At 38.9% G+C, this 25121-nt stretch overlaps 9 protein-coding genes across 10 annotated transcripts in view; 4 read left to right on the top strand and 5 right to left on the bottom strand.

Moving 5' to 3' along the window:
- Window positions 1-4530, bottom strand: part of alpha-Man-Ia (alpha-Mannosidase class I a) — a 284265-nt gene extending 279735 nt beyond the window's left edge. Inside the window, exons 1-2 of the mRNA XM_018023628.2 lie at window positions 3938-4530; window positions 1044-1265 (exon numbers count right to left, since the gene is read on the bottom strand). Of these exons, the coding sequence (XP_017879117.1) occupies window positions 1044-1265; window positions 3938-4318 (603 nt within the window). The 5' untranslated portion in view covers window positions 4319-4530. The remainder of the gene's footprint in view (window positions 1-1043; window positions 1266-3937) is intronic.
- A 448-nt stretch (window positions 4531-4978) lies between these two features.
- alc (5'-AMP-activated protein kinase subunit beta-1) lies at window positions 4979-6587 on the top strand. The gene is made up of 5 exons (XM_018023625.2): window positions 4979-5257; window positions 5334-5544; window positions 5615-5893; window positions 5969-6199; window positions 6268-6587. The coding sequence occupies exons 2-5, from the start codon at window positions 5350-5352 to the stop codon at window positions 6412-6414; spliced, it is 852 nt and encodes a 283-aa protein (XP_017879114.1). The 5' UTR covers window positions 4979-5257; window positions 5334-5349; the 3' UTR covers window positions 6415-6587.
- Window positions 6588-6675: 88 nt separating this feature from the next.
- Window positions 6676-8086, bottom strand: LOC108624366 (pancreatic triacylglycerol lipase). Its single transcript, XM_018023624.2, has 5 exons — window positions 7789-8086; window positions 7575-7723; window positions 7333-7509; window positions 6980-7255; window positions 6676-6914 (listed from the first exon to the last, which is right to left on the bottom strand). The coding sequence occupies exons 1-5, from the start codon at window positions 8019-8021 to the stop codon at window positions 6676-6678; spliced, it is 1074 nt and encodes a 357-aa protein (XP_017879113.1). The 5' UTR covers window positions 8022-8086.
- A 240-nt stretch (window positions 8087-8326) lies between these two features.
- On the bottom strand, window positions 8327-10547 carry LOC108624362 (F-box only protein 22-like). The gene is made up of 5 exons (XM_018023617.2): window positions 9927-10547; window positions 9617-9798; window positions 9231-9540; window positions 8788-9155; window positions 8327-8706 (listed from the first exon to the last, which is right to left on the bottom strand). The coding sequence occupies exons 1-5, from the start codon at window positions 10085-10087 to the stop codon at window positions 8633-8635; spliced, it is 1095 nt and encodes a 364-aa protein (XP_017879106.1). The 5' UTR covers window positions 10088-10547; the 3' UTR covers window positions 8327-8632.
- Window positions 10435-11909, top strand: LOC108624361 (replication protein A 70 kDa DNA-binding subunit-like). Its single transcript, XM_018023616.2, has 2 exons — window positions 10435-10586; window positions 10666-11909. Exons 1-2 carry the CDS (start codon window positions 10509-10511, stop codon window positions 11686-11688), a joined length of 1101 nt encoding a protein of 366 aa, XP_017879105.1. The 5' UTR covers window positions 10435-10508; the 3' UTR covers window positions 11689-11909.
- Window positions 11910-12381: 472 nt separating this feature from the next.
- Window positions 12382-13716, top strand: LOC108624365 (histone H2A). The gene is made up of 3 exons (XM_018023623.2): window positions 12382-12558; window positions 12632-12839; window positions 13149-13716. The coding sequence occupies exons 1-3, from the start codon at window positions 12537-12539 to the stop codon at window positions 13324-13326; spliced, it is 408 nt and encodes a 135-aa protein (XP_017879112.1). The 5' UTR covers window positions 12382-12536; the 3' UTR covers window positions 13327-13716.
- A 125-nt stretch (window positions 13717-13841) lies between these two features.
- Window positions 13842-15622, top strand: LOC108624363 (UBX domain-containing protein 1). The gene is made up of 7 exons (XM_018023618.2): window positions 13842-14049; window positions 14123-14176; window positions 14241-14396; window positions 14476-14727; window positions 14790-15012; window positions 15085-15265; window positions 15426-15622. Exons 1-7 carry the CDS (start codon window positions 13994-13996, stop codon window positions 15464-15466), a joined length of 963 nt encoding a protein of 320 aa, XP_017879107.1. The 5' UTR covers window positions 13842-13993; the 3' UTR covers window positions 15467-15622.
- On the bottom strand, window positions 15605-17537 carry LOC108624364 (ribonuclease Oy). Its single transcript, XM_018023619.2, has 3 exons — window positions 16688-17537; window positions 16081-16597; window positions 15605-16004 (listed from the first exon to the last, which is right to left on the bottom strand). The coding sequence occupies exons 1-3, from the start codon at window positions 16747-16749 to the stop codon at window positions 15840-15842; spliced, it is 744 nt and encodes a 247-aa protein (XP_017879108.1). The 5' UTR covers window positions 16750-17537; the 3' UTR covers window positions 15605-15839.
- Window positions 17538-17712: 175 nt separating this feature from the next.
- LOC108624369 (ATP-binding cassette sub-family G member 1) lies at window positions 17713-23770 on the bottom strand. 2 transcript variants are annotated; one of them, XM_018023627.2, is made up of 12 exons: window positions 22967-23768; window positions 22728-22894; window positions 21105-21222; window positions 20563-20752; window positions 19969-20114; window positions 19671-19909; window positions 19408-19610; window positions 19172-19340; window positions 18820-18920; window positions 18590-18745; window positions 18166-18409; window positions 17713-18087 (listed from the first exon to the last, which is right to left on the bottom strand). In XM_018023627.2, the coding sequence occupies exons 2-12, from the start codon at window positions 22876-22878 to the stop codon at window positions 17915-17917; spliced, it is 1890 nt and encodes a 629-aa protein (XP_017879116.1). In that variant the 5' UTR covers window positions 22879-22894; window positions 22967-23768; the 3' UTR covers window positions 17713-17914. The 2 variants fall into 2 exon arrangements, with proteins under 2 accessions (XP_017879116.1, XP_026668856.1); XM_026813055.1 differs by having other exon boundaries at window positions 22728-23770.
- Between the last annotated feature and the right edge of the window lie 1351 nt (window positions 23771-25121).

Raw genomic sequence — 25121 nt, 5'->3', positions numbered from 1 at the left:
CTAAAAAGCGTCAAAAATGCCGAACTTTTTAATAAAAACGGGGGCGCAATCGAAGGGACAGAATAAATCTCTTTCCGCAGCCTTGTTTCGTCGAAATATATGGACAGTAAATGTTCATTTCGAGTGTTGAACGCTTCCTCGCACTCGGGACGAATGTGCTAATTTTATTTGGCGATTTATCCAGCGATTTTATTTTTATTTGTAGAAGCCGAATCAAAATTACGTGGCCGGCCCAGGTGGGGGTGAAGAGCGGAGGCCGAGTTATTCGCGCTGATTTACCAGCGCGCACGGTTCCGTTTGTTCGGCCACGGGAAATGCCATTAATCGGAATATCCATGAGAATATACATACTGTGTTCTCATTTATACGCAAATGTAAGCGACGCAACAGCGGGATAGAGCCATCGTGAAATCGGAAACTGTTGAAATTTAGTTGGAAAATGGAAAGCAAACCCACGCGCGAGATATTCCTATTCGAGGGAGCCGGGTTACCGTACAAGCAACCAAAAACAATCGCTCGTTTCCGTGAGAGTTGAAAAATACATTAGAAACAACTATATATAAATATCGTGCAATAATGATTCTTACTCACTGCAAGTGTAACGTGTTATCAAAAGCTGTTCGATTATAGATAGAAATTTTTACTTGACGTTTGAAAAAAAAAAATAAAATATTTGATACTGCTAAGATTTGCCAGTGACAAACAGATAACGTTCGAACCCGGCTTACGCAAGCAATGAACCTGGTATATGGATACAATTATCGCTCAAGTGCACTCACTGATAATACGTATCTATTAAACTTCTTTGAAGAAAATGACGCTTATCTCGCGTTTATCAATCGTATAGTACGCACAAGATTCGATATGAAAACACGCGTGGCTACAACGCGCGAATCTTAGTTTTCTCCTCTACGACAAGGAAGAGTTACTAATAATTTCTACTAATTAAAAGGTGAGAACGCAGTTTCGCTTTTTCGCTGATATCATCGACGGTAATTCCTTTCATGCATGCACGTATGAATGGTAAAGGTGCGTGTACTCACCTCTTTCACCTTGTCCCTCCGCTCCCTGGCGACGGGGTCCTTGTCCTCTCCGCCAACGGTCGAAGGAAGTTTATCCGCGGGCGCCGGGGGTACAGTCTCGAAAACGTCGCTCTTCCGGTATAGCACCATCGATGGCGAACTACTCACACGCACTTGCAAATCAACGTTTAATTCCGGCTTTTCCAGCGTCTTCTGTTGTTGATACTCCTCGTCGATTTTCGCCTGTGAACCAGATGATGTCCCGTCTAAACATTTTTCTCATCCGACGGGATTCCGTTTAATCACGCGTTTAAGGACTTGTCTCGCGTTCTTGCAAACTCATTGAGAGAATAATCGATTCGATACTTGAAATAATTATATTTTATCAAATGATCTCTTGTTCTATATTATTTTTCTTCTCTTTCAAATGAAAACATGCAAAACTTTTTTGGTATTATTAATTGGAAACGAAATGGGTATCTGATGTACTGTACGAAAAGATTATAAAACAATAGACGAACGTTCGGTCCGAAATAATTCGATGTCAGAAAACAGAATCGAAGTTAGGGGTACGGGATGCTTACGCTGGAGAGGTCAGTAACATGCGACACAGTGTCTTCTGATCGTGAAACGTTCCCATTTATTCAGCCAACGATTTCCACTCATCCTCCCAGCCGTTTACAATACAATATATTAACGTGCCGCATCATCTTACTCAATCAGATACCCATTTTGCCATCCTATTTCCGGTTTCGAGCGTACCAAATTTCGCTCGAGAGATCTCGGATCGCATATTTATTCGAATAAACGCGCTTCTTCCGCTCGGAAAACGCTCTCGACTGCTTAGCCACGCTCATAAGTCCTAAATTGACTCAGCTGATTTGGAAACGATTTGTCTTACTTCCTACGTTATGAAATAATAAATAATCAAGTGCCTATTCTCATTTCGTTCTAAATACCATATTCCTCTTATTACGATTCAATTAATGACTTTGAACAAAGGATTTCATATCCCACGGCAATCACAATTGGTGATCGATTAGTTGCTAAAGTTTCTCTTCAAATATCGTCCAATACAATAATCGCTTAAACTTACGAACATCTTATCTCTAATCTCCATCTTAACCGCTAATAGCTTCTTTTAATTCTATAAATAAATATTCCCTCACTTCATCCGAAGAACACGTGTACACAATACACTCTTCGTACTATTACAACATAAATTATTCTATCAGATTTCGATATCTCGTACGATAAGACATCTGCAGATTGTACAAATTATCGAACAGAACAATTTATTATCGCAGCAGGACCGTCAGATGATTTACCTTTTATTTGCTTATAACGAAAAGGTTGTGTTTGATCATTTTCATTCATTCGTCACACGCCAACGCGACTCGTTTACGTAATTCCACTGAATTTCCAAACCATGAGAACTGTTACGAAACGAATGATATTACGTAGAAAAGACCTTAACAGCGTATACCCAAGCGGGTACCTTTACAATACGAGTTATCTGGCGAAGATGAAAGCTACAAACGTTACAAGCGAAGTGGATAGATGCTAATGTCGTGTAAGCGTAATGATATCATGGTACCGTTGCAACTCTTCAATTCGTTATCAACTGGCCTACATCTAATTCAATTAGCTCGCTCTATCGTGACTGATTGCCCACGTGAACTCACGCGTACAAGCGTGGACCGCATTATATACATATAAATCGTGTTCCATCGCAATCGTGCATTAATGAGACCGAGTGAATCACAGATCAATGAGAAGTTTACAACCATAACTAATCGAAAGACATAATTCAACACCCAATGATATAATAATTGGCTACGTAAACCTTTTTGCTGGTAATAAAAGACTCGATAACGAATGTGGCTTCGTCGTGAGTTTAAATACTACTTATCGCTTAGTAACAATTCTAATCACTGCGACCACATTCAAATCCAAACGTGCACGACACAGTAAACCTGTTAAACTCTCGAACAAATGCTAGATTACATTCGTATTGCCTGACGAAAGTACCGTCAAATCTAACACTAATTCGACTCGTAAACACGCAATGGACAAACGTTTATTTCATATTACAATATAAATCAGTTCGAAGCACGCAGTCGTTACTTTCTCACGACTCCCTGTACACGTGCACGAGGCGGCGTGTGTTCGATGAGGGTCGATGTGTCGGAAATTGTGCTTTGAGACTTTAGGGCGAATTTATTACGATTGACGAGACGCAGACGAACCGAAAAAATAAAATAATAGAATCACGGTCGACTGGTTTTGCACAGTCACATTTCACGATGCTTATCGAGTTTCTAATTCGCATACGCGATATAGTAAACAAGGTCAGAATTCCTGTTACTCTCTACTGGTGAAAACACGGGACACACACGATGGAACGCGATCGCTTTCAGATTCCACTGGCTATAAATATTCCGACCACGCGAAACGTAGGCAGAACGTTTCATGCGTTTCGAGTATACGCAATTCTTATATGACGCAAATGGAAACGATGAATATGATATTCGACTAGCTGGCACCGATTAAGCATGAGAAGAAAACGAACTGACAGTGAGATATGAAATGAGAATCTGTCAAATAGAGGGTCGTGTGAGATTCTGTTCCGCTTGCACACGTGAGCCCGCGAACGTCACGATGGCAGCACGTAAACAAACGGATCGCGAAAGCGTGTAACACCTGAACACGGCGCATGGAACAGTACGGAGAAAACAAGGTCGGCCTTGTGTGACGACGATTGTCGAATCAATGTCAAAGAGAAAGTAACACCGGTTGGTGTTGTCCGTAACAGAAAGAAAGTGACACGGTACGAGCCGAGGCTAGGAAATCGAGAGTCGTGGCGCTAATCGAAAATCTAAAGACGACGTCGGAATCCGACACCACGCGCGGACCTGCAGCTTTTGCTTGTCCTCGATGAGATGAACGTCCTGATGATCAATGCCCTCGTGTCCGAATGGCACAGCATTCGGATGACCCATGGACCCCTTCAGGCCCAGCTGCATGCGAGGTGGTGCCGGTATCAGCAGGTCCGGTCCCGCTTTTTGCATACGCTGATACACACGGTAGACACTGTTCACCGCGACGCCTCCCGTGCCCCCGCGGAAGTCCGGCAAGAAAAAAAACGCACCGAAACACACGACACAGAACGTCAAAAACACCAACAAGATCAGATACTTCTCGCGCGGACGGAACGACCGTCTCGAGAACAGGGGCACCGGCATACCGTTTACGAACCGTTGATACGACGGCAAGACGATCGATGGTGTCGTCATTATCGCGATACTATCACGACACCGCACGCACCGACCCACGCTTCCCCGTTTTCAAAACAGACGAAAACTCGATCACTCGTGCGCGTTGTATCACCTTTTTCCTACCCGTCGCACGCCATTACGAATGCGATGGCACGCGAGCACCACCTGCTCGCCATGTCTGACACTTCGTACCGAGCTCAGCGCCAATCAGCTGACACGACGTACGAACCTACAATCCTGAACATGAACTTGAAATCGAAGAATATTGTTTCGTGTCGAATGAAATGACACAAAAATTCAAAGTCTCTCAGATAAACTGCAAGATAGCGACCCTTCACTTATGATTTTAATTCGAACTTTAGTTAGGATTCATTCGTATAAATCGTTTTGGCTCACAGATGCAGACACGACGAATCTATGTCAACATCATTTTGATCTATTATCACAGATAAAATATGGATACAATTTAGGTTGTAATATTTTAATAACCCCCATACCGATAATAAAAAAGAAAGAAAATAAAAGCAGAGAAGGCGTACCTTGGACGTTCCGCGACACTAACACAGTCGCGCGGTAATTCAAAATTACGCTGCGCTCGATTCACTGTGACACCTGAGTTTCACTGTTCCTCAACGCACGGCGTTGTGGTCCAAATTCCTCAGATCTTACAATACTGCACTCACGACGCTAACACAGTCTTGTCCAATGTCGATACACGGAACTTGACTCGACAGCTGAACAGCTGAATCAGCCATTGTTAGTCGAATGTGATAGAATCATTATTTTTGTCGTATTGTTTTTTGATTTGTTATCGCGTGTCATGTCTAGTTTTGAAGCACCGTATATTTGACTTAAAAATATAGTTGAACGAAGTAATCGAGAACTGATAATAGCGTTAATACAAAGTTTGTTCGTCGTTTTAATTGAACGAAAATAAACGGTACAAGAGAGTAAGAGGTAGAGATAGATCACTGACTACATTAGCAATTAATTTGTAAGTTGAATCGTGAACTTTCAACTCCTGCTGTGACAGAAATCACGGCCTCGTAATGGGAAACGCAGGCAGTAATCAGCCAGTTGGACATCACCACAGTAGCACCACAAGCAGAGAACATCGTCATACGAAAGAATACCCGCCACCTTCGCCAGGAAAGGAAGGACAGGCATTTGTTTTTGACAAGAAACCAAGCCAAAAATTAGTTTTCCAATCATCGAACGAAGAAGAAGAGCCTTACTATGCTAAGGTGCTTTTAACATCGATGAATCATTAGAAACTCCATGGTTCTCATGATTATTTATTAATTTTATTAATAGACCAATGCTCAACATGACGGAGAAGACTTTGGCTCTCAACGTCCACGTTCCAATACAGTGTCCGAGGGAACCAAAGTGACTGACAGCAAAGTACTTCCAACTGTTTTTAAATGGGAAGGTGGTGGCAAACAGGTTTATATCAGTGGGACTTTTACTGGATGGAAGACATTGCCGATGGTTAAAAGTCATGGTGATTTTGTAACAATTATTGACTTGCCAGAAGGTGAACATCAGTACAAGTTTTTTGTCGACGGCGAATGGAGGCACGATCCAGATATAGTAAGGAATAACTTTACTCACCTTATACACGATATCGAAGTATTAGAAAATTTATATGAATTGTATCTGTTGCAGAAAATTGTTGATAATGGTATGGGTTCCAAGAACAATTTAGTATCTGTAAGAAAGTCAGATTTCGAAGTTTTCCAAGCCCTTGCAAAAGACAGCGAAGGTATTATAAGTAGTGCTCAAACAGAATATGGTCAAGAGGTTCCTCCCCATAAACCATGGGAAAAAGTAGCTGGTCCACCAATATTACCACCACATTTGTTACAAGTTATTCTTAATAAGGATACTCCATTATCGGTAAGTACATGTGATGAGTATGAAGAAATTACCTCCTTTATTAATGCTCTATCCTCTAACGATTTTAGTGTGAGCCAACTCTCCTACCAGAACCAAATCACGTTATGTTGAATCATCTATATGCCTTAAGTATCAAGGACAGCGTGATGGTACTATCGGCGACGCATCGTTACCGTAAAAAATATGTTACCACTCTATTGTACAAACCGATTTAAAAATCCTGAAGCCATTCCTGAAGTTGTCGACGATTTGTTAGTTACAGCGAATCAACAGGTATTTTGTAGGTAAGATAAAATATCGACGTTTAAAATTAAGTATTTGGAAACTGACGGCGCATAAACAATTTGTTGTATTTGAAATGTAAAATAATATAATTACTATTTATTAAGATGGAATATTTTACATCATACGTCTTCCATAGAACGGAGTTAATTTTATTAAAAATATATTTCGTTACTTAGTCAAATTTCGCTTTTCTAAATCGAATTATCAGTTATCTCCGGTAAATCTGCGTACGGGGCTTCGGACTTAGTTCTAAGAAAGTAGGTGCCCCTGGCCGTTTGATCAACATGTTCTCCCATCAATGCAACTTGCGAATGATCGCAATTGCCTTGCATAAATTGATCCCACGTTTGACATTTGCTGGCCATAAATCCGATTTTAGAACCAATACTCTCGGTGAAGTATATGTACGATCGTCCGTGGCTACACGCCTCTGTTTAAAATCATATGTTCGTATATTCATTCCCTTATTAATAACCCATATGAGTGATACATTACCTATCACCTCCGGTATGCAACAACATCCGGGTTGTACAGCTGTTCCAGCATTTGGGTAAAAATCTATGCTACCTAATGGTTGCAAATATCCTAAGACTCCACCGCAGGAATGAATGATGTCGACAAATTTCGCGTCTGTAGGATCTAATCGACTATCGTCCGATGTAAGTAAATGAATTCCAGGCAAAGCGGGATCTAGCCCGGTTATTCTTCCTAAACGACCGGTGGTTACCGAATGTCCCGCGTTGCCAGCAACGTGCGCTCCGAGAGAATGACCTGTGTTAAATAATCACAAATAATTGAAGGCTCGGAAACTATGTTGTATAGTATGAGATATTGAACGATTAGCTTACCTAGAAAATGAATATTTTCCGTATTGGTACCAGTCTCTTTGACTAAGAAATCAATGAATTCAGCAGCTACTTTTCCTACTCTTCCCGTGTTACGCATCGGTCCAAGATAGAACGTACTCGCGGCCAATGGTTGCCAATCGACCATAATCACATTATAGTCATAATGTTTTAAATATTCTATATAGATAACAAATTATGAAAGCCACTCTTTCGATGAGAGTATCCCATAAAAATTGCAATACCTTCTTTCATTGTTACCAAGCCAGTACTCATCGCGCTTGATTTCCATCCATGTGTTATAAATTTCGTTTGAGTAGATGGATTAAAACCAGACGCAGAAAGTCCTTTGCTATCATTCGTATATAATTGGATACCTTTTTCGGGGCCAGATCTTGAAATAGAATTAAACGAGGCAGAGTAGATTGTCGTGACTATATCGTCGAATCATTTAAATACCTGGTATAAAGGATGTAAGAAACTTGAGATTCGTCTAGGATGCCTCGCTCGTCTATTTCCGCAGGTTTCAATACCGCAACTTGTGGTTGATCGTTTCCATCGGGAATAAAAATCCAATCTTCGCCGTATCCATCGTACTTTTCTCGCAAACCACTGTTCCACGCGTAACAGATCGAAAGATCGAATGAAACTATGAGCACGGTAAAATATTTAAGTAAATTAAAAGCAATCATTGTTGTTCCAAGAAGCAAGAGATTTAAAATATGAAAAATGTAGATCTCATTACTCGCTTCGAGTGGATAGCGCGTGCCCTGAGGTAGACCTTTCTTATAAACCCTGACAATATCAAACGAAACGCTGACAAACCCTAGCGTGCCCCAGTTTCGTTTATTTTATCTTTGCTATGATACCGTTTGCGCGGAAATACTGTCAAGTGGTTCCTGGACAATACCTTAAAACATTGTAATCGTATTCAAAGAGGTGCAGGTTTTTGCTCAATTATCTATCGGATGTGCTGTGTTTTCGTATCGCGCGTGGAATGGTAACATACACACGTTATTAAATAGTATCGTCGTTAATTACCTGTTTGCAACTTGTTTAAACCAGGAAGTCATCTGTTTCTTCAGATTAAATGAAAATCACAAGATTGCATATCAGAGGTCCCGACAAGTAATAAGAAATTTTTTTTACGAACATAAATTTTATTATCATACACTGTCTTTTTACAACACATACTTCTCAATTCACAACCATTGTCTTTCTTAAATATATTATATACATGTACGTTGTGATTTTCGTAAAGAATTCTTAACTTCAACCCCGAATTTTATTCAAGCCAACATCATCAACCATATGTGAGTATCAAAAAAACCGTTGTGAACTGCTTGTACCAATGGTTTCCACTGCTGTTAGCAAATTCTGAAAAAAATATTAAATTTAGTACTTCGTAATCGCAATAAGGATGTCCGTTAGATCGCGTAATTACAAAAAGATACGTACTGCTTGGTACCGTAGTTGTTCCGAATTCTCCATTCATGAAAGCGCCTACTAATCTCACTTCTGGGAATAATCGTTTGAAAATAGACGATTCCACATCGACTTCGTTATAGAGTTCTCGTCCGCGACCATTACACGCGGACATAAATGCCAAGGAATGTCTCTTTAAGGAAATACTATTTTTGAACGATGTTAGTTCCTGTTCGACCTGTTCCTTGGTGTCCTCGCGGATGACCACAGACCATGCATTCACTGGTCCAGTGAAAGTAATTGCGACGCAATTCGCAAATTCCAAACATCTGTTTATATTTCTGTTACATATACGTACATCGAAAACCATACCTCCACATATAGGTACCATGATTTCTTCACTAAAACAAATAGACATGTTGTTATAGAGACATATATGCTATTAAATAGCAGATAATAAAAAATTCAAGCCATACCGCGCTGTTAACAGACTCGTAAATCTGTTCATTCTACGTCTACATCTATAACTCCAGAATAATAGGGCACACTTAATATTATGAAAGCTGTTGACGAGCACTCTTAGTTGTTCAACTAATTGTTCGTCTGACGTATGTGAGTGCTTAAAAACAGGAATTACTTTAATTGATACATTAGGTATTTTAGGTAGGAATGTACATGCCACATTGTCTTCGTGAATTTCTTCTATTTCTTTGTTCTCAAAGATTATACTGTTTGTGCCCAGTGTTACAACGTCACAGTCTCTTGGGAAAAATTTACAGTAGCAATCTTGCAAAAACCAAGACACAATCATTAAAAGAAATAAAAAAATTAGATAGAAGTACAATGATACTAAATGAAATACCTTTGCAATGGGCTTTCATACGACAGCCTGCACTTGATTTAAAAAATAATCCTAACTTTGGTTTGATCCATAAATTATCACTAATTTCATTTATAAACTCATCCTCTTCTCTCAATAAATTCCCTTCTATACAAACAGGGCCTCTAGACCGTTCCTCATCGTTTGCTACCTCTTGCCATGTCCTGATATGTAAAGTGTTAAATTTTATTGTATTCTAATGGAACTTATCCAAATAGCCAGAGACAATAATATATATATAGACTTTTGTTAATTTCTAATTCCTACTTAGTCTAAAAAATGTTCTTCGCACCTGCAAACTAATGAGGCATTTGATAACTCTTTGGGATTTAAATACTTAAATATAATTCTCAGAACATCGTAGGTTAATTGGCTACAAATGTTCAACTTCTTCTTTTCCCTGACGTTCGTTGAAGCATCGCCTTCGTAACTCCTTTTGCCTCTTCTATTCATTTTCCGATTATAAATACAGGTCTACGGTATTGTATAAAGTTTATTACGCGTATGAAAGAACTTGTGTTATACCAGTTGACACGAATCGTTCTATAGCTCATACCAAATCATACGTACGTACTACATACGTAGTATATATGTAGACAGAATTTGACGAACGCGGTAAGAATCAAATACTTTCGCATTGAGTTATAATCGTCATTAAAAAATATTGTAGAAAATTGTAGAACATTTAAAATATATAAGCGGATATAGCGTGGTGCTGAAAGTGTGTTGTTGGCGGGAATTAGCGAGCGTTTTCCAGTTGAGACACGTGCACGAGTCCTGACGGTAGACGAGGAGTTATATTGACTTTGAATAGCTTTGAAATAAATGAGGATCATTTTTTTGCAACAGTGAGTAGTATTATTTTCGCCGAAAAATGTATAAGCTTACTAAGGGAGCATTGGAAAAAATGGTAGACGGCAATTACGTCCATGAACCGATAGTACAAGTCCTGGTAAATGAGTTTTGTTTAATTGAAGCTAACAAAAACTGAATCTTCGATTTCATGAATGCCTATTTATTTCATTCTACAGAAGTATAGGAAGTCAAGCAGCAAGGAAGAGGAAGAGAATGTGGAATACAAGCTAGTTCTATTTGATGGAGATCACATATATTTCTCTGCTGTATTGTCTCCACCACTAAACTCATTGATAACAGAGAATGTACTGACGGACTTTTCTATTTGTAAGATAAAGAAATATACTGTGACATGTACTCAGAAAAGGAAAAGAGTAATAATACTGAATCTAGATATAAAAGTTCCTGGCAGTAAAGTGGGAGGCAAAGTTCATGATTTAGATGACCCAATTGATTCTAATTCAAAGAAAGAGGTTGCATTGCAAGTCCCACAGCCAAGCACATCAGACACAAATATATCAACGATTCCCATTAGTGCTTTGAATTCATGTTGCAAAAATTGGGTAATAAAAGCCAAAGTCATAGCCAAATCGCCTATCAAAACATGGCATAATCCACGTGGCTGTGGACAAATGTTCTACATGGATCTTGAAGATGGTAGCGGAGAAATTAGATGCACAGCATTCGACAAGGAGTGCGATACATTTTTCAACGTGATTACAATTGGAAAAGTGTATTACTTTTCCAAAGCTGTCATAAAGCCAGCAAAGCAATTCATAAAGAACAACTATGAAATCTTGCTAGCCAGATATTCACAAATCGTTTTATGCAATGAAAAACAACCGTCGAATCTCGTATTTAATTTTACATCACTGAGCGATCTAAATGAAAAACAGAATAACGATGTAGTCGACGTTTTGGCTATCATAGAAAGTTGTGGGATGGTTCAACGAGTGAGAGGACGAAGCGGTGACATGAATGTTAAAGAAATTCAGCTTACTGATAAGAGCAATACCATAGTGAAATTGTCGTTATGGGATTCCTATGCAACAACTTTCTGTGGAAAGAGTGGTCAGATACTGGCTGTAAAGGAAGCGAAGATCCGCAATTTTAATACACAGAAGCTACTGTCAACCACTAAATCCACAATTTTTGAAATTGATCCAGACATCCCAGAGGCCCATAATTTGCGAGCTTAGTTTCATAGGATTAGTTCTAGATCGAAATGTAACATTTCTAAAAGATGTTACATCTTCTCTGTACATTAATCATTAGACGTAATATCATGTTTGTACTTGGAAAGTCGTTTATTTTTTTACATTGTTAAATCATTGAATATTTAATGTTAATAAAGATGATATCAATTAAAATGTTTATTGCTGTTCAATCCTATAAAGCCCATTCGTATTATTTTATCTTAACACCGACCGATTAGTTCTAAAATTTCAATGGAAGGGATGATACCATGTTCAACCGGGACAATTATTTAAACTTTCCCATTCCACAAAAAGGACATTTAATCTATCGAATTATGAATCTTAATAATTGTATTTTTCTAATAGAATTACCAAATGTCTATTAACATTCATCGCTAAGTAATTTTCATGAGCCGGCAATATAGCATGATACAATAGTCAATGCTTCGTAAAATAAGGAATTATTCATGTTGTAGACATAATTTATGAACTCTCTGACATGCTCTGTTCTCATAAAAAATACGGGATCTTCCCCGATCGTAAAAACGCATAAATAGAATCGTGCAAGCTGATTATTAACAATATCAAAATTGCATTGCGGTCGTGTTGCGGCTAGAAGCCGTAAGGGAAACATGGATTTTCCTAGGGATTTATGCTACCGTCGACGCAGACATCGTCGTTCCCGCGCAAACGAGCGCCGACCTAACTGTCGCCGCCAAAATATCTGACGTTACACAGGCATAACCGTCGTCGGCCAGCACACAGAGGATCCATTCTCTGTTTGGTATCCGGAGGCGAAGCATCATCCGTTATTCCTGTTCAAGTAAAGTTTCAATAACTCGCTCTAAAACATGTCAGGACGTGGCAAGGGTGGTGAGTATTGCGTTTATTGAATCGCGGCGAGATGCTGCAGATCGGTGAAAGCCATTCGTGATTCTGCTTGCAGGAAAGACCAAGGGAAAGGCGAAGACCCGCAGCAGTAGGGCAGGGCTACAGTTCCCGGTCGGCAGAATCCATCGTCTTTTGAGAAAAGGAAATTATGCGGAACGAGTCGGAGCTGGTGCACCAGTCTACTTGGCAGCCGTTATGGAATATCTGGCTGCCGAAGTTCTCGAGTTAGCCGGGAACGCCGCAAGAGATAACAAGAAGACGAGGTTGGTGAAACAAGCCCTTTCTCTGTCTCCCTCCATCTCTCTTCCTATCTCTCTTTCTCTCTCTCTCCCTTTTAAACCTCCGTTTCGTTATCATTATTTACGATGATCCGAGAAACATTTGAATTTCTCCGTAATTTCACGAACAGGAAAATAATCGATCGAAATTCGGGTAAATTCGAACGTACGCGAGAAATAAATTGCGTTTATACACCGTAGAAAAAATGAGTAAAATCAGTTTCTATGACTATTGTGTCTATAATAGTGCCTTTGTGAATTAAACACAGGCCGTTCGTTTTATTTTAATTTCAGGATAATCCCACGTCACTTGCAATTGGCCATCCGTAATGACGAAGAGTTAAACAAACTGCTCTCAGGCGTTACCATTGCTCAAGGCGGTGTCCTGCCCAACATTCAAGCTGTGCTCCTGCCGAAGAAGACCGGCACTGGAGGATCCGGAAAGGGAGACAAAGCTTCCCAGGAATATTAATAATTTTTAGAATAACCTTTCTAACTTAAACAGTACTTTAGGACTATAACTTTGTTTCTTCACCTATAAGAAAAAGTATGAAAATATCTAAAACTTACAAATCACTATTCCAATAACATACATTTTGACTTTATTTTAAACAGTAGTGCAGTCTACTGTGCTATTGTCAAACTTCATATTGTTCAATTAAAATGTTTTGTTGCATTATTATTTAATGGCTGTTTTACGTTTTGAATTTACATAGAATTAACTGACATCATGTGTATCCGTTCCTTTACGAATTTGAATTTTGAGAAAAAAATAAGACCAGCGGCGTATTGAATGTTTTTGTTGACTGTAAACTATATCTAGAGTGAAAATAAACCATCATTACTCTTCACTTTAAAATAACTCTCTGTCTCTGTCCTGTACCCATCTCCCCTTCTCATCGCGAGAAAATTTCATCATTGGAAAAAATGTTTAATTTTAATGATGATTTATGATAACTGGAAGGCTCGAGCTTGCGACTTCCGGCGAGGCAAGTGTGTGAATGTATTGCAGAAATTTGTATAGGTAGCGCGTCGGTGTTGAACGTGACGTTAAGTTTTTCATCAGTGTTTGACTGGCCGAACCGCTGGACCGGTGTGAAATAAAGTTCGTTCGAGCGTATTAGAAGCGTGAGAATAAAATGTCGTCCAGCGATATTAGCATGCTGGTCGATATGGGTTTCAGCGAGTCTAAAGCGTAAGGGTATCAACCGGTTCGCCGAACAATCCTGTTTAACCTTTAACACTTGAAAGTATGTGTTTCGTTGCAGAGAAACAGCTTTGGAGATCACTGGGAATAAAGGAGTCGTCCCGGCAATGGAATGGTACGAGAGAGGCCGCGACTTCATTTTCATTATCGTCCGATGACGCTGTTCATTTTTATTCTAGGCTCTTGGCTCATTCAGACGATGCGGAGCCGTCGCCTGAACCGATTATCGCCGAAACTGCACCAGAATCTGTTCAAACACCGGCTCAAGAAGATAATGCTGATGCCGGTGGTCAAGTGTCCACTACAGAAGTCGCTAAATCTATGAAATGCGATGTGTAAGTAATTCATATAGATCGGACGATCAAGGCACACACCTAATCTTCCACTCGTATTCATGTTTGAACGTGTTTGTAGCTGTGGGAAACTATTCAAATCTAATTTGGAAGTCGAGTTTCATGCCACGAAATCTGGGCACGACAAATTCTCTGAGAGTACAGAGGAGAAGAAACCTCTTTCGGAAGATGAGAAGAGAGAGCAACTGCGAATATTGACAGAAAAGTTGAGACAAAAGAAGATGCAGAGGGAAGAAGAGGAAAAGAAAGATGCCCAGGAAAGGGAAAAGAATAGAATAAAATCAGGGAAAGAAATGGCTCAAGCTAAAAGGAAGTGAGTTTAAGTAATAAATTATCTTTCTTCATATAGATAAACTCGGTACATTTTGATTTCAGATTGGAGGAGTTAGAAATGAAAAAAGTCCTGGAGGAAAGGAAACGCGAGAAAGAGGAGGAGAGATTAGCGCGGCAGAGGGTTAAAGAACAAATTGAAGCTGATAGGGCTGCCAGACGTGCTAAGGCTAATGCCGACAAACCAATTGAACCTACTCCGCTGCCTCCTACACCTTCGTCTTCTACTCCTTCCCAGAGAAAGGAATATAACGATACAAAGTTACAAGTAATTAATCATACTTACATTTATCGCGCCCCTTACATCCGAATGAAATCTAACTGCTGTTCGATATTTTAGATTAGGCTTACCAATGGACAAGCGTTAACACAAAACTTTGGTAGTAAAGAACGATTGTCTGCCGTGCGGGTGTTTGTAGAAGTTAACAGGACAGACGAGCCAGGACCATTTAATCTAATGACAACCTTTCCGAAGAGAATCTTCACGGACGAAGATTACGAGGCTCCGTTAAATGCTCTAGGTACGCCGTTACTGATCGTCGTTTCATATTGTTCCGTCTCTTTTGTTCGTAAATACTCTGAATCAGCTATTGTGATATGGAGCGGCGTGTCTATCAATGCTTCTTACTAATCGGAAAAGTACAAAGTTCAATCGTTTGATTATTGCGATTGTATTTACAGGCCTAGTACCGTCTGCGGTTCTGATTGTTCAGAAGAAATAATACTCGCAGCACAATCAGTGATACATCTATAATATGCCATTGTACAATATTTTATAAGTTGTTTACGAAAAAAAACATTTCTTTATAATTAAACATTCTCCAACTGTAATTAACACGGATAAAAGGACGAAATACATGTTTCAAAGTACTGGAAAATTTATTTCGATTTTTTTTTCTTAATTTACGATATATATACATATATATATGTACAGTGTGATTGCTTTCACGCGAGTTTCATTCAAACTTTAATTAATACATGATTCGTTTTTTAATTGTCTATAAATTTTAATTAATACATGATTCGTTTTTTAATTGTCTATAACTGAATTTCCATCGTTCATGTCGATTATTTACAATTATTATGCCATAATTATTATACTTGTACTACATTATACATATGCGGCACTTCGTCTGGGTATGTGACAAGTACAGAGTTGTCACAATTAGTTGGATACCCATACACTCCGTCACAATCGACTAGTTGCAACGTTTTATCGAAACATATTCGCAACTCGAACATATACGATTCTCCGGTGTTCTAGAACGACAACTTCAGTTTTAAATATGATCATTATCCCGCGCGCGTACGTCGAGACAAATGTGTTCTCACTTACCTTGTTCTTTCTGCATTGCAAAGTGCCACGTTTGCCTAATACCCGTTCGACGGCCTTAAGAATCTTCTGCGCTGGATACTTTTGACCAGGTAATATACCGCCTTTTGCTAATACGTGTTTCATATCGTACGTTTCCAATAATTGGAGTGTCGTTTCGAAATACTTCACTTCGCTGTCTAATGGGGGTAGCACTAACGAACAAGTGCCGTGTTTGTCCCATTCGTGCTCCCAAAGTGAGGAAGACGTTGTCCCGAATTCTATGTCTATCCATTTTTCCTTTAACTGTTCCTCCAGTGGTTTCAAAGCAGTCAAGTCGAATGGCATCGACTTGTTACAAAACTGAGGCCCCAACTTGTGGTACTGAGAAGGCCAGAGACCGTGGATCGTCCACTCGTCCCGATCTTTCGGTAAGTGACAAACATGCGATTCCGAACTTTCTTGCCATGTATAACAGACAGTTTGCGGCCAATGTTGGGTGAAAATTAAAACGTCGAAATCGAGAGATCCCGTTGCTCGACTGCAATCAATGTACAATTATTATTTACTTCTGAACAAAGCGTTCTCCTGACCGTGGTCAACTCTACGTATAAAGAAATAGTGTACTCACCCATTTACACTGGCGATAAGAAATAACGATAAAATGTAGAAAATTATTCCTGAGTTAGACATGATTGAAAAATTAAACTTCCTTCTGAACAGTAATAGCTATGCATACAGTAGTGGAACTGTCGGAGTTGACTGTGTTCTCTGCTGAGCAAGCTTTTAATGAATCTCTCACCCCACTATTTCTACCTTTCACACAGCAGATGCTCGGTCAGCTACCTGCTGGTTTACCGCTTCCCAACGGTCCTTGGTACGTAAGATTCGTTCTTATCAGTATCAATGCCATCAATCACTATCTTCGGCAAACGTGTATCGATAAAGGTAGAATATAATAAGCACACAGTTTTGCGTTGATTTCTCTTGCGTTGTGTAATAATGTGAATCACGCGGAAGAGACCACGCGCAGTTGCAATTGTAATTTTTCTCTTTCGTCTTTCTATACTATCTCTATTTAGTATTTCTTATTTACTGTCAATGTCGTTTCATTCATTGCTTACATACGTGGAACAAATTCTTACTTTTTATATTTCTAAATTGTAGCCTTTTGAATATTATCGTCTCATTAGAACACTTTTCACTATGCCAAGTTTTACGCTTCAGTGCTTTGACATCTGTTGCGCATCTGTTGTGTAATTCTTATGAACTGGTCGCATTCGTCAACATCGCTCGTTCTTGCTGGATAAACGCAGCTGTTATAAAAACTTGAGTCAATGAAATTAATTGTATTTGTGCATTCTTACTTTTTTCGACAATTTATATCAAACATCGATCAATCTGCGCTCCGGATAGCCTTATTGTATGCAACCCGACGTGTGTAAACGTATGTAAGTCTGCATAGTACTACCAGTCTGGTATCACAATAGTAATTGGATCGAATCGTTGACTTGAGTGGGGGCGACCCTGAATATGTGGTTTTGCCCTTTCAGAATTAATGAATCATTCGGGATTTAAGAGGGGATGACCCCGATCTCAAGTATTCACCCTGGAATTGGTCATTCGATCAAGGAACATGAAATAAAAATGCCAAGATTTTTGTTCTTAAGATAGTTTATTCACTAATTTCTGATAATAATTTTATAAACTATTATTTCGTAATGTACAAGAGATAGATGAGATTCTGCTGTTAAACGACAAGTAATTTGATTTCGTAACACACTCGGAAGAAAAAGTGAGAGATTGACTTCCTTGGGAGACAAGATTCCGCATATCATTGTTTTAAATTGAGCTGGTTTCAACTATCCATGTTAAAATGTCTCTTTATCAGACTCCCGACTAAGCGAATCGTTTGGAACGTCTTGTTCGGTTTAAGCCGCTGCCTCAATAAGTAAAACGTGATGATTCTTAAAACAATAAGAATAATTATCAGCGCAACGAAGTCGACCCAGAAGACCACATGCTCCATTTCTAAAATAAGAATTGAAACAGATTATTTTGTATAGTCTAGACGAGCATTACGGATCGAATTTAATTCCATTCGCTTACGCATCGAGTGTAGGATCTGTCGAGGCGCGCCGAACTCGCAGAATATTTCACTAGCCGGACAGTTCAGTTTTTCTCTGTTATAACCGTACAAGGCCGTCACCAGACCTTCCAAACCGTATCGGATGTAACTCAGATACATTATCAGTCGGCGATAGATAGGCAAAGTTTCCGTTCCTTCGCCTAATCCTTGTATAGCGACCAGCATCAGTGGAACAGATAGAGCAGGTCCGACGAATGTACCATTCTTTGAAAAATAAATGTAGTATCTCTGTTATAAGGTCCGCGCGATAACGTTCGTCGAGATCATGCAGAAAATATAAAAGATGTATCAAAAACCGACAGTGCATATTGCAACGTTCAACCGATATATAGAACGGTTACATAAATCTAATTTTGCAAACCAATACGTTAACGTGAGACGTACCACAATATTCAATGTGCTGGCTATGGCCAGTCCCATGCTTTCTGCTATGAAAACGCATACGAAACAAGTGCTGAAAAACATAGCGCATCTAAACAGCTCCAGAGGTTGATCCGTGAACACGTAAACCATCGACAGATAGATCGATGATATTGATATCTATAAAAATTTAATCAACATCATTACACACGAAACGGGTAGAACGTTAGTTTTTAAACGAACTGATACCTGACCTGTACCGGTATGTTCACCGTCGTGAAAGCAAAGTAATAAGGACTCAAGTCGTACCACATATTGAAATATTCTCGTTTAATTAGTTGTACTTCCGAAGGAACTGTAATTTAATAACAGATTAAACAGTTAAAAGATTAATAATAGATTAAATTGATGGATCTATAATGGGATAGAAAATTGTATTGAGGATAATCGAGGATGTATCTAGAAGTTCAGTTATTTTCATGCAAAAAGCTAATTGGATCGATGATTACTTAATTAACCATTCATCGACTTTAATTACTTTTCATCAAAGAAATAGATATTTCTAATTATCGTCGACCTTCCTCGAGTAAATTGTTGTCATCTTACAGTTCATTAATACCGGGCACATGGGCACGTAGAGCAGGATGATCAAGCACGCGAAACAAAAACCGAAGTTGAATAAACTTTTCGATCCGTCATTACCGACGTTCAAAAACAGACCGCCGATGATGAAACCGAGGAATATATGTAAGCTTATCTTTAAGTACATGTAATTCTGTAAAAGATGTACATCGTTATCTCGATGATCAATTGTGTACAATCACGAAATAATTCGCGCTTACCTTATTCCTATATGTTTGTAACATCATCCTCCTCGATAAGACGAGGAACTGATCGAGCCAGGACACTTTTCTTATCTTATTTCCAAACTGTGACTCGTGGCTTTTCGGCGGAGGAATAGGAACGATAGGAAATTCTTTGTTTACAGCGTTCATCATTCGATTCCTCCATTCTATCCCATATTCGCCCGCGGCTACGTCTATCACTGTAATCACGGTTCACGTATTCCGCGGTTCCCGTTTCACCAAAATTATCTTCCACTCACCGAAATCGGCAGGATTGTGATATTGCGGGCACTCGATGCCAATTTGTCGAACGAACGGCACCAGATTATCTACTGTGCTTCTATAGACACACTGACCATCCGCTATCACGTAGACGTGATCGAATTTCGCGAAGATGCTCGCGCTAGGCGTGTGCAGGGAACAGATTACCGTTCTTCCTAATCGCGCTAGATATTTCAAGAGTTCCGTGCACTGCGCTGCCGATATCTCATCTAATCCTCTAAAATATTATTAGCCTTTAGAGATTTATTTAATTTTCTTTTGAAACGAATTACTCACGTAGTCGGTTCGTCTAGGAATATTACCGGCGGGTTGTTCACGAGTTCTAAGGCAATGGAAAGCCTTTTTCTCTCGCCACCCGAAAGGTGTTCGGAGGTCGTATCCCTCGCGCGGTTCAATCGTAGGACATCCAATATTTCTTCTATCTTTATTGATTAAACAAAAGTTAGATAATTAAATAATTGTACCGAGAAGTATTTCTTTTAATTCAATTTTCATTCAACATTCTCGTACGATTTATGTACGATTTGTTCAATGATTCTGAACGAATTCTTGAAAATGTGCACATACTACTGTGTACTTCGAAACGGACGTGTATCCCGTTTCAATAAGTACCCATCGTAAAACACGCGACGAGAATACAAAGAGCTGACGCGCGATGCAGTTCGACTGTTCGTACCCTTCCGAGAACATGTTTCAACGTCGGTCGCTGCACGACGAATGCATTTTTAATCGACCAGCTTTCTCTCATCTTTAGTAGAGCTTTACCCCTTGACATGTTTTTCTCAATGAACGGTTCAAGAATTCATGCGTACAATTGCTCACGAAAATTTCGATAAAATCTATTGTACAGAGTCGAATAGAAACGCTTACGACGGTCAGTTTTGCTGTCCGCGATATGTGACCCAGCTTCAGGTCCACGGCAAAGTGCATCGCCTCGTAAACTGTGAGCCACGGTTGAAGAAGATCTTCTTGCATAATGTAACATGACATTTTCTTGAAATATTCCACGTCCCGCGGCCTTCCATTGACGCTTATGTGTCCCGCCAGATTGCCGATGATTCTGAAAATAAATTTGCATAACGAAACCATAAGAATTGTACAATTTCAATGGCAAGCCGTGCTCGGAAACACCTGGGCCGTAGGTTATCGATCGAGACGATGTCAGGATTCGTGTTAGCTTCGAGCTAGATACAACTACTGCTTCTTCGCCGTGATCGTGGGTCGCGAGGTCAGTGATCTTTGACGACTCACGTTTTTCAACGAACAAGTTCAATTTTCATGAGCATAAGTTCAGACTCTCGATAACGGAGTGAAATATAAACCTAGTTTACATAATCTATCTGATCCTCGTTTGTCTCTGCGTAAACGAGTCCGGGCAAAGTGCGATCTAATTTAAAATGCTGCTAGATTACTTGTATCCCGCGAGGATATTTAACAACGTCGATTTCCCGGCTCCTGAAGGGCCCAGTATCCCGGTCAATTCTCCAGATTTGAACTGCCCGCTGACACTGTTCAATAGTATCTTCGAACCTGTGACGGACAGGAAACGTTTGAATTAATTCGATTATGAATATGTTCTCAGTTCAATTATTAATTCTTTCACTTTCTGATACGATGAGACTTTCGTATAATTTTACACCTTTCATATGGTAATTTATGGTAATGAGATCGTTGATGTAGTATTGTACCGGATGTCAATTCGATCGGTTCACCTCGAGTCAAACCAGGTGATACTCATTTCTTATTCTAACCGTGGATATTCTATATCGAACAGAGAACGCAGAACTTTAAATCTATTACATAAAACCGCTTTTTTATTCGGCCACGCGCCTCTGTTTAATCATTGTTATTATTCGTGTTGCGTCATGGTGATAATAATCAATCCTACGAGGGATTCTCGTTTACTTTAAAGAATTGTATTATTAACGATCAATCAAGAATATCGCGTATCTGACAATTAAATCGTATATCTGTTGAATAATTTTACGTTCAAAAAGTTACGCGATGACACGTTAATTGATTCGTATTCATAGTTTATGTTATTCTAGAGAATGGCGTAAATGAATCTCAACGTTTTGCATAAAACTTTGTTGAATGATGTACAAAGAATTTTATTATTTAATACTTACGTCAAACGTATTTTTTACAGCCTAACATTAATATGCATGTCAGCATAGCCTTGCAGTTATAAACTACTTGAGGAAATTAATTTCCAATTGCTTACGAAGAATTATAAATTAATTTTTTACAGATAAATTCGTATTAGTCACACGCCTGTTCTGCAGTTTTATGTACTTGCTATGCAATTTTTATTAACACAAATTGTGATATAATAATTAAAACATGATTTCGTTATTCTTGTATGAATGATAACTTTGTTATCCAAAGACATTTTATGTAGTGGAATTGAACCGTTCGGTACACAAATTGTGACACTGCGAAACAAATCGTTCTCATAAGAGTGATTAATAATAGTTGCTTCTTGCGTACATTTAAATTAGCGTATAAGTTAAGCGCGTTTTTTGTGGCAGTGACTTTGAGCAACTAATTTTAGAGATCATTTATCAAAAAGAGATAATTTAACAGACGAAATACGCGATGTCCAGCAGCAAACGTTCTTTTATCCGTACGAGTCATCTCGCTTATACTTAAATATCATTAAAAATTCCCATGTTGTAGTTAAGATAATAACTGCTTATGTATTAAATTCTTCGATTCTAATAGCTATTCTTTTCTCGTTCAGTCATACATGCCTTCTAAATTAGCATAGTAATGTTTCATCTAATTGGACATGACCAATTCCAATAACCGTCTAAGAAAATGTTTTGTTATGCATTCGATTATTATAGTGAGAAATATCCTTATGTCTCATTATCCACTATTATAAATTTAAATGATTATGATGACGATCGATGAAACTAATGAATTACAATACTCAATAACGAACTATTCTGGTACATTGAAGATGATACTTCGTCTATTTAATAATTAAATTATGGAATAAAAAAGACTCCGAATTTTATAGTTAATCGTACCTTTTCTACTGGTCGGTATCGAATAGGTCAGATCATTGAATTCGATGTCAACAGGTGAACCCATCGTTTTGAGATGCGATAACGATACCGTCTTACTCTCGTGAGTCCCATTGTTGCTCCGGCTCGTCTGCAGCTCCAATTTTACGGACATGGTTGGATCTCTCGTTCTAAGAATTTATGCCCGTTTCGCTCGAGTCATAATTACTGTTCACGCTTGTTTCGTACTTCGGACAACTTACCACTGTCAGATGATCTCAAACGAGTTTACAAGGACGCTTTCCAAACGAATCATTAAAAGATAAAGAGTGGAAACGAGAAATCGATGATTCTGTATAATTTTATGGGACGAGATCACGGGGCCGAGCAAGGTCACAGAAATTATCACATCGAGTGGCCGTCAGCGATGCATCGATGCACTAAAACCGATCCGACTCGAATGACATCATTAACTACACGCGACTGGAAGTTGATCGATGGGTTTACTGGGAGCGATTAGACTTTAATAAACAACGTCCGAGATTAAAAAATGCACGTTGAAGAAGGAAGATTTCGTACACGAAACCAGGCGGTGGTTTTCTCGAAAAGGCGCCACCGATTGAAAACGAGAGAACGCGATTGCGTGGGACCAATCGAAAGCTCAGCGCGCGACTGATTGCGATAGAAGACTGACGTTGAAGCGGCTTCACCGAGCTCTCCTTAGATTCTTAACGACGCGACGCTGCAACACAACGAACAAGCGTCCAGTACGCACGATTTTGCTGGTCGCTTACGCATGTTTCACGCCGACGGAACCTTGATGCGTATTATATCCTACGCTGAGGATAGTGAGGATGGAATTGAAATTCATTGGAAACACATGCAATTACCAACTCGTTAAAATGATAAAGTTGTACGGCAAGTGTAACGAAAGAAACGTATATAAGAAAAAATTGCACACAAAGTCCAAGGAGTGATGCTCGTCGTTTCATTCGCAAACGCAATAATAAGAAGAGTGACCCTACCGCTCGTTTATCATTAGTCCATTATTATTACGATCGATGCCCATGAGAACAAGGAATTTATCGTCATAAATCATTCGATTGACGTTAATCAGTTATGTTCAATTGACTTCTCAAAACCGGTGTGGTTTTTATGTTTATGTTGCTATCATATTAAACAAAAATGTACATACTGTTCTTAAGTATAAGTGTACTTCTGCTATTTTTGTGCCAAGTAGAAAACGAATAACAATCAACGTCAGTCCCATCGATGTAACTTTTAATTCCGATAAACTCTGCCGAAACCAAAGTGGAATTCGTGTTTTCGAATTCTCAATCGCGTTTTCCAAAGCGCGACCATTGAAAACGTACGAATAGGTTCCACTCGATGAAGAAAACAGAATAGCTGTGAGGATTTAAATGGCTCGTACTAGAATATGTTAGTCAGGCTTGTGGGTTTTCATGAAACCCGTACGCATGCTCTGAATAATACGGAAACCCTTTCCCATTGTCTTTTGTCCATGCTCCGTTCCCGTGGAATAAATAATTACACTCTTTCTCGTTTGTTTCCGTGACACTGACAATCTTACAAAGTTTCATAAATTAATTAAAACGTCTTTTATAAATCTATTAGGCAGTCAGGAAAACCATTAATTTGAATCTTAACGCGAATACGACAAAAAGATTAAAAATTAGTTTGAGATTTAATTTACGCGTTTCTTTTAATAGTCAAGCCGATAACAGTTTTTACATACTCGATAAAAAAGTTAAAAATAGGATATTACGCATGTTTTAATATATGCATTGATAACATTTTTTACATGACTTCTAACTTTAAATAAATTGCTTTCTACTCTGTGAGTTCACATAAGCACGTAGGTAATTTACACTGCGTCTTGTCTTTAAACATTTTCTCATTTATTTAACAACGGAAGGAATCAAACAAAGAAATCTCATTTACTTAACAAAGGATGAGAGGACAGCAAAGATTATGCTGTACGGACGTTACTGTCAGCGTAGGATACGCGTACGTTGAACTTTCCTTGTTAGATCGAAAACCGTGGACACGTTTTACATCTTAATTAAACTGCACCTATCTGTCCGCGTTTTGTCACGATGATTAGTCTGCTAATTGTCATGCATTCATAGGACTTTTATTATTGGCGTTACATTATTGGTGTTTGAACATCGATAGTAACGAGTATTTCATAAAAACAGGAAATCGTATCAGGAAAACTCTTACGAATTAATCCATTTTCATTTTATCTCGTATTATGCTAATTGTCTCGTATTATGCAAAGAAAATTATATAACAGAAACCGGAAGAACGTAAGAATCCTTAATGTCATAGTGAAACCTGGAGGATCTTTTAAAGTCAATACAGGATAAACAGCTCGTTACGATAGTCACTTATCTT

This window comes from Ceratina calcarata, unplaced genomic scaffold (genome assembly GCF_001652005.2).
Source record: "Ceratina calcarata isolate Rehan_Ccalc_2016 unplaced genomic scaffold, ASM165200v1 scaffold308.2, whole genome shotgun sequence".
In the NCBI taxonomy this organism is placed as follows: domain Eukaryota; kingdom Metazoa; phylum Arthropoda; class Insecta; order Hymenoptera; family Apidae; genus Ceratina; species Ceratina calcarata.
The sequence above is the reverse complement of the archived record's forward strand: the minus strand, read 5'-3'. Positions and strand labels throughout refer to the sequence as shown.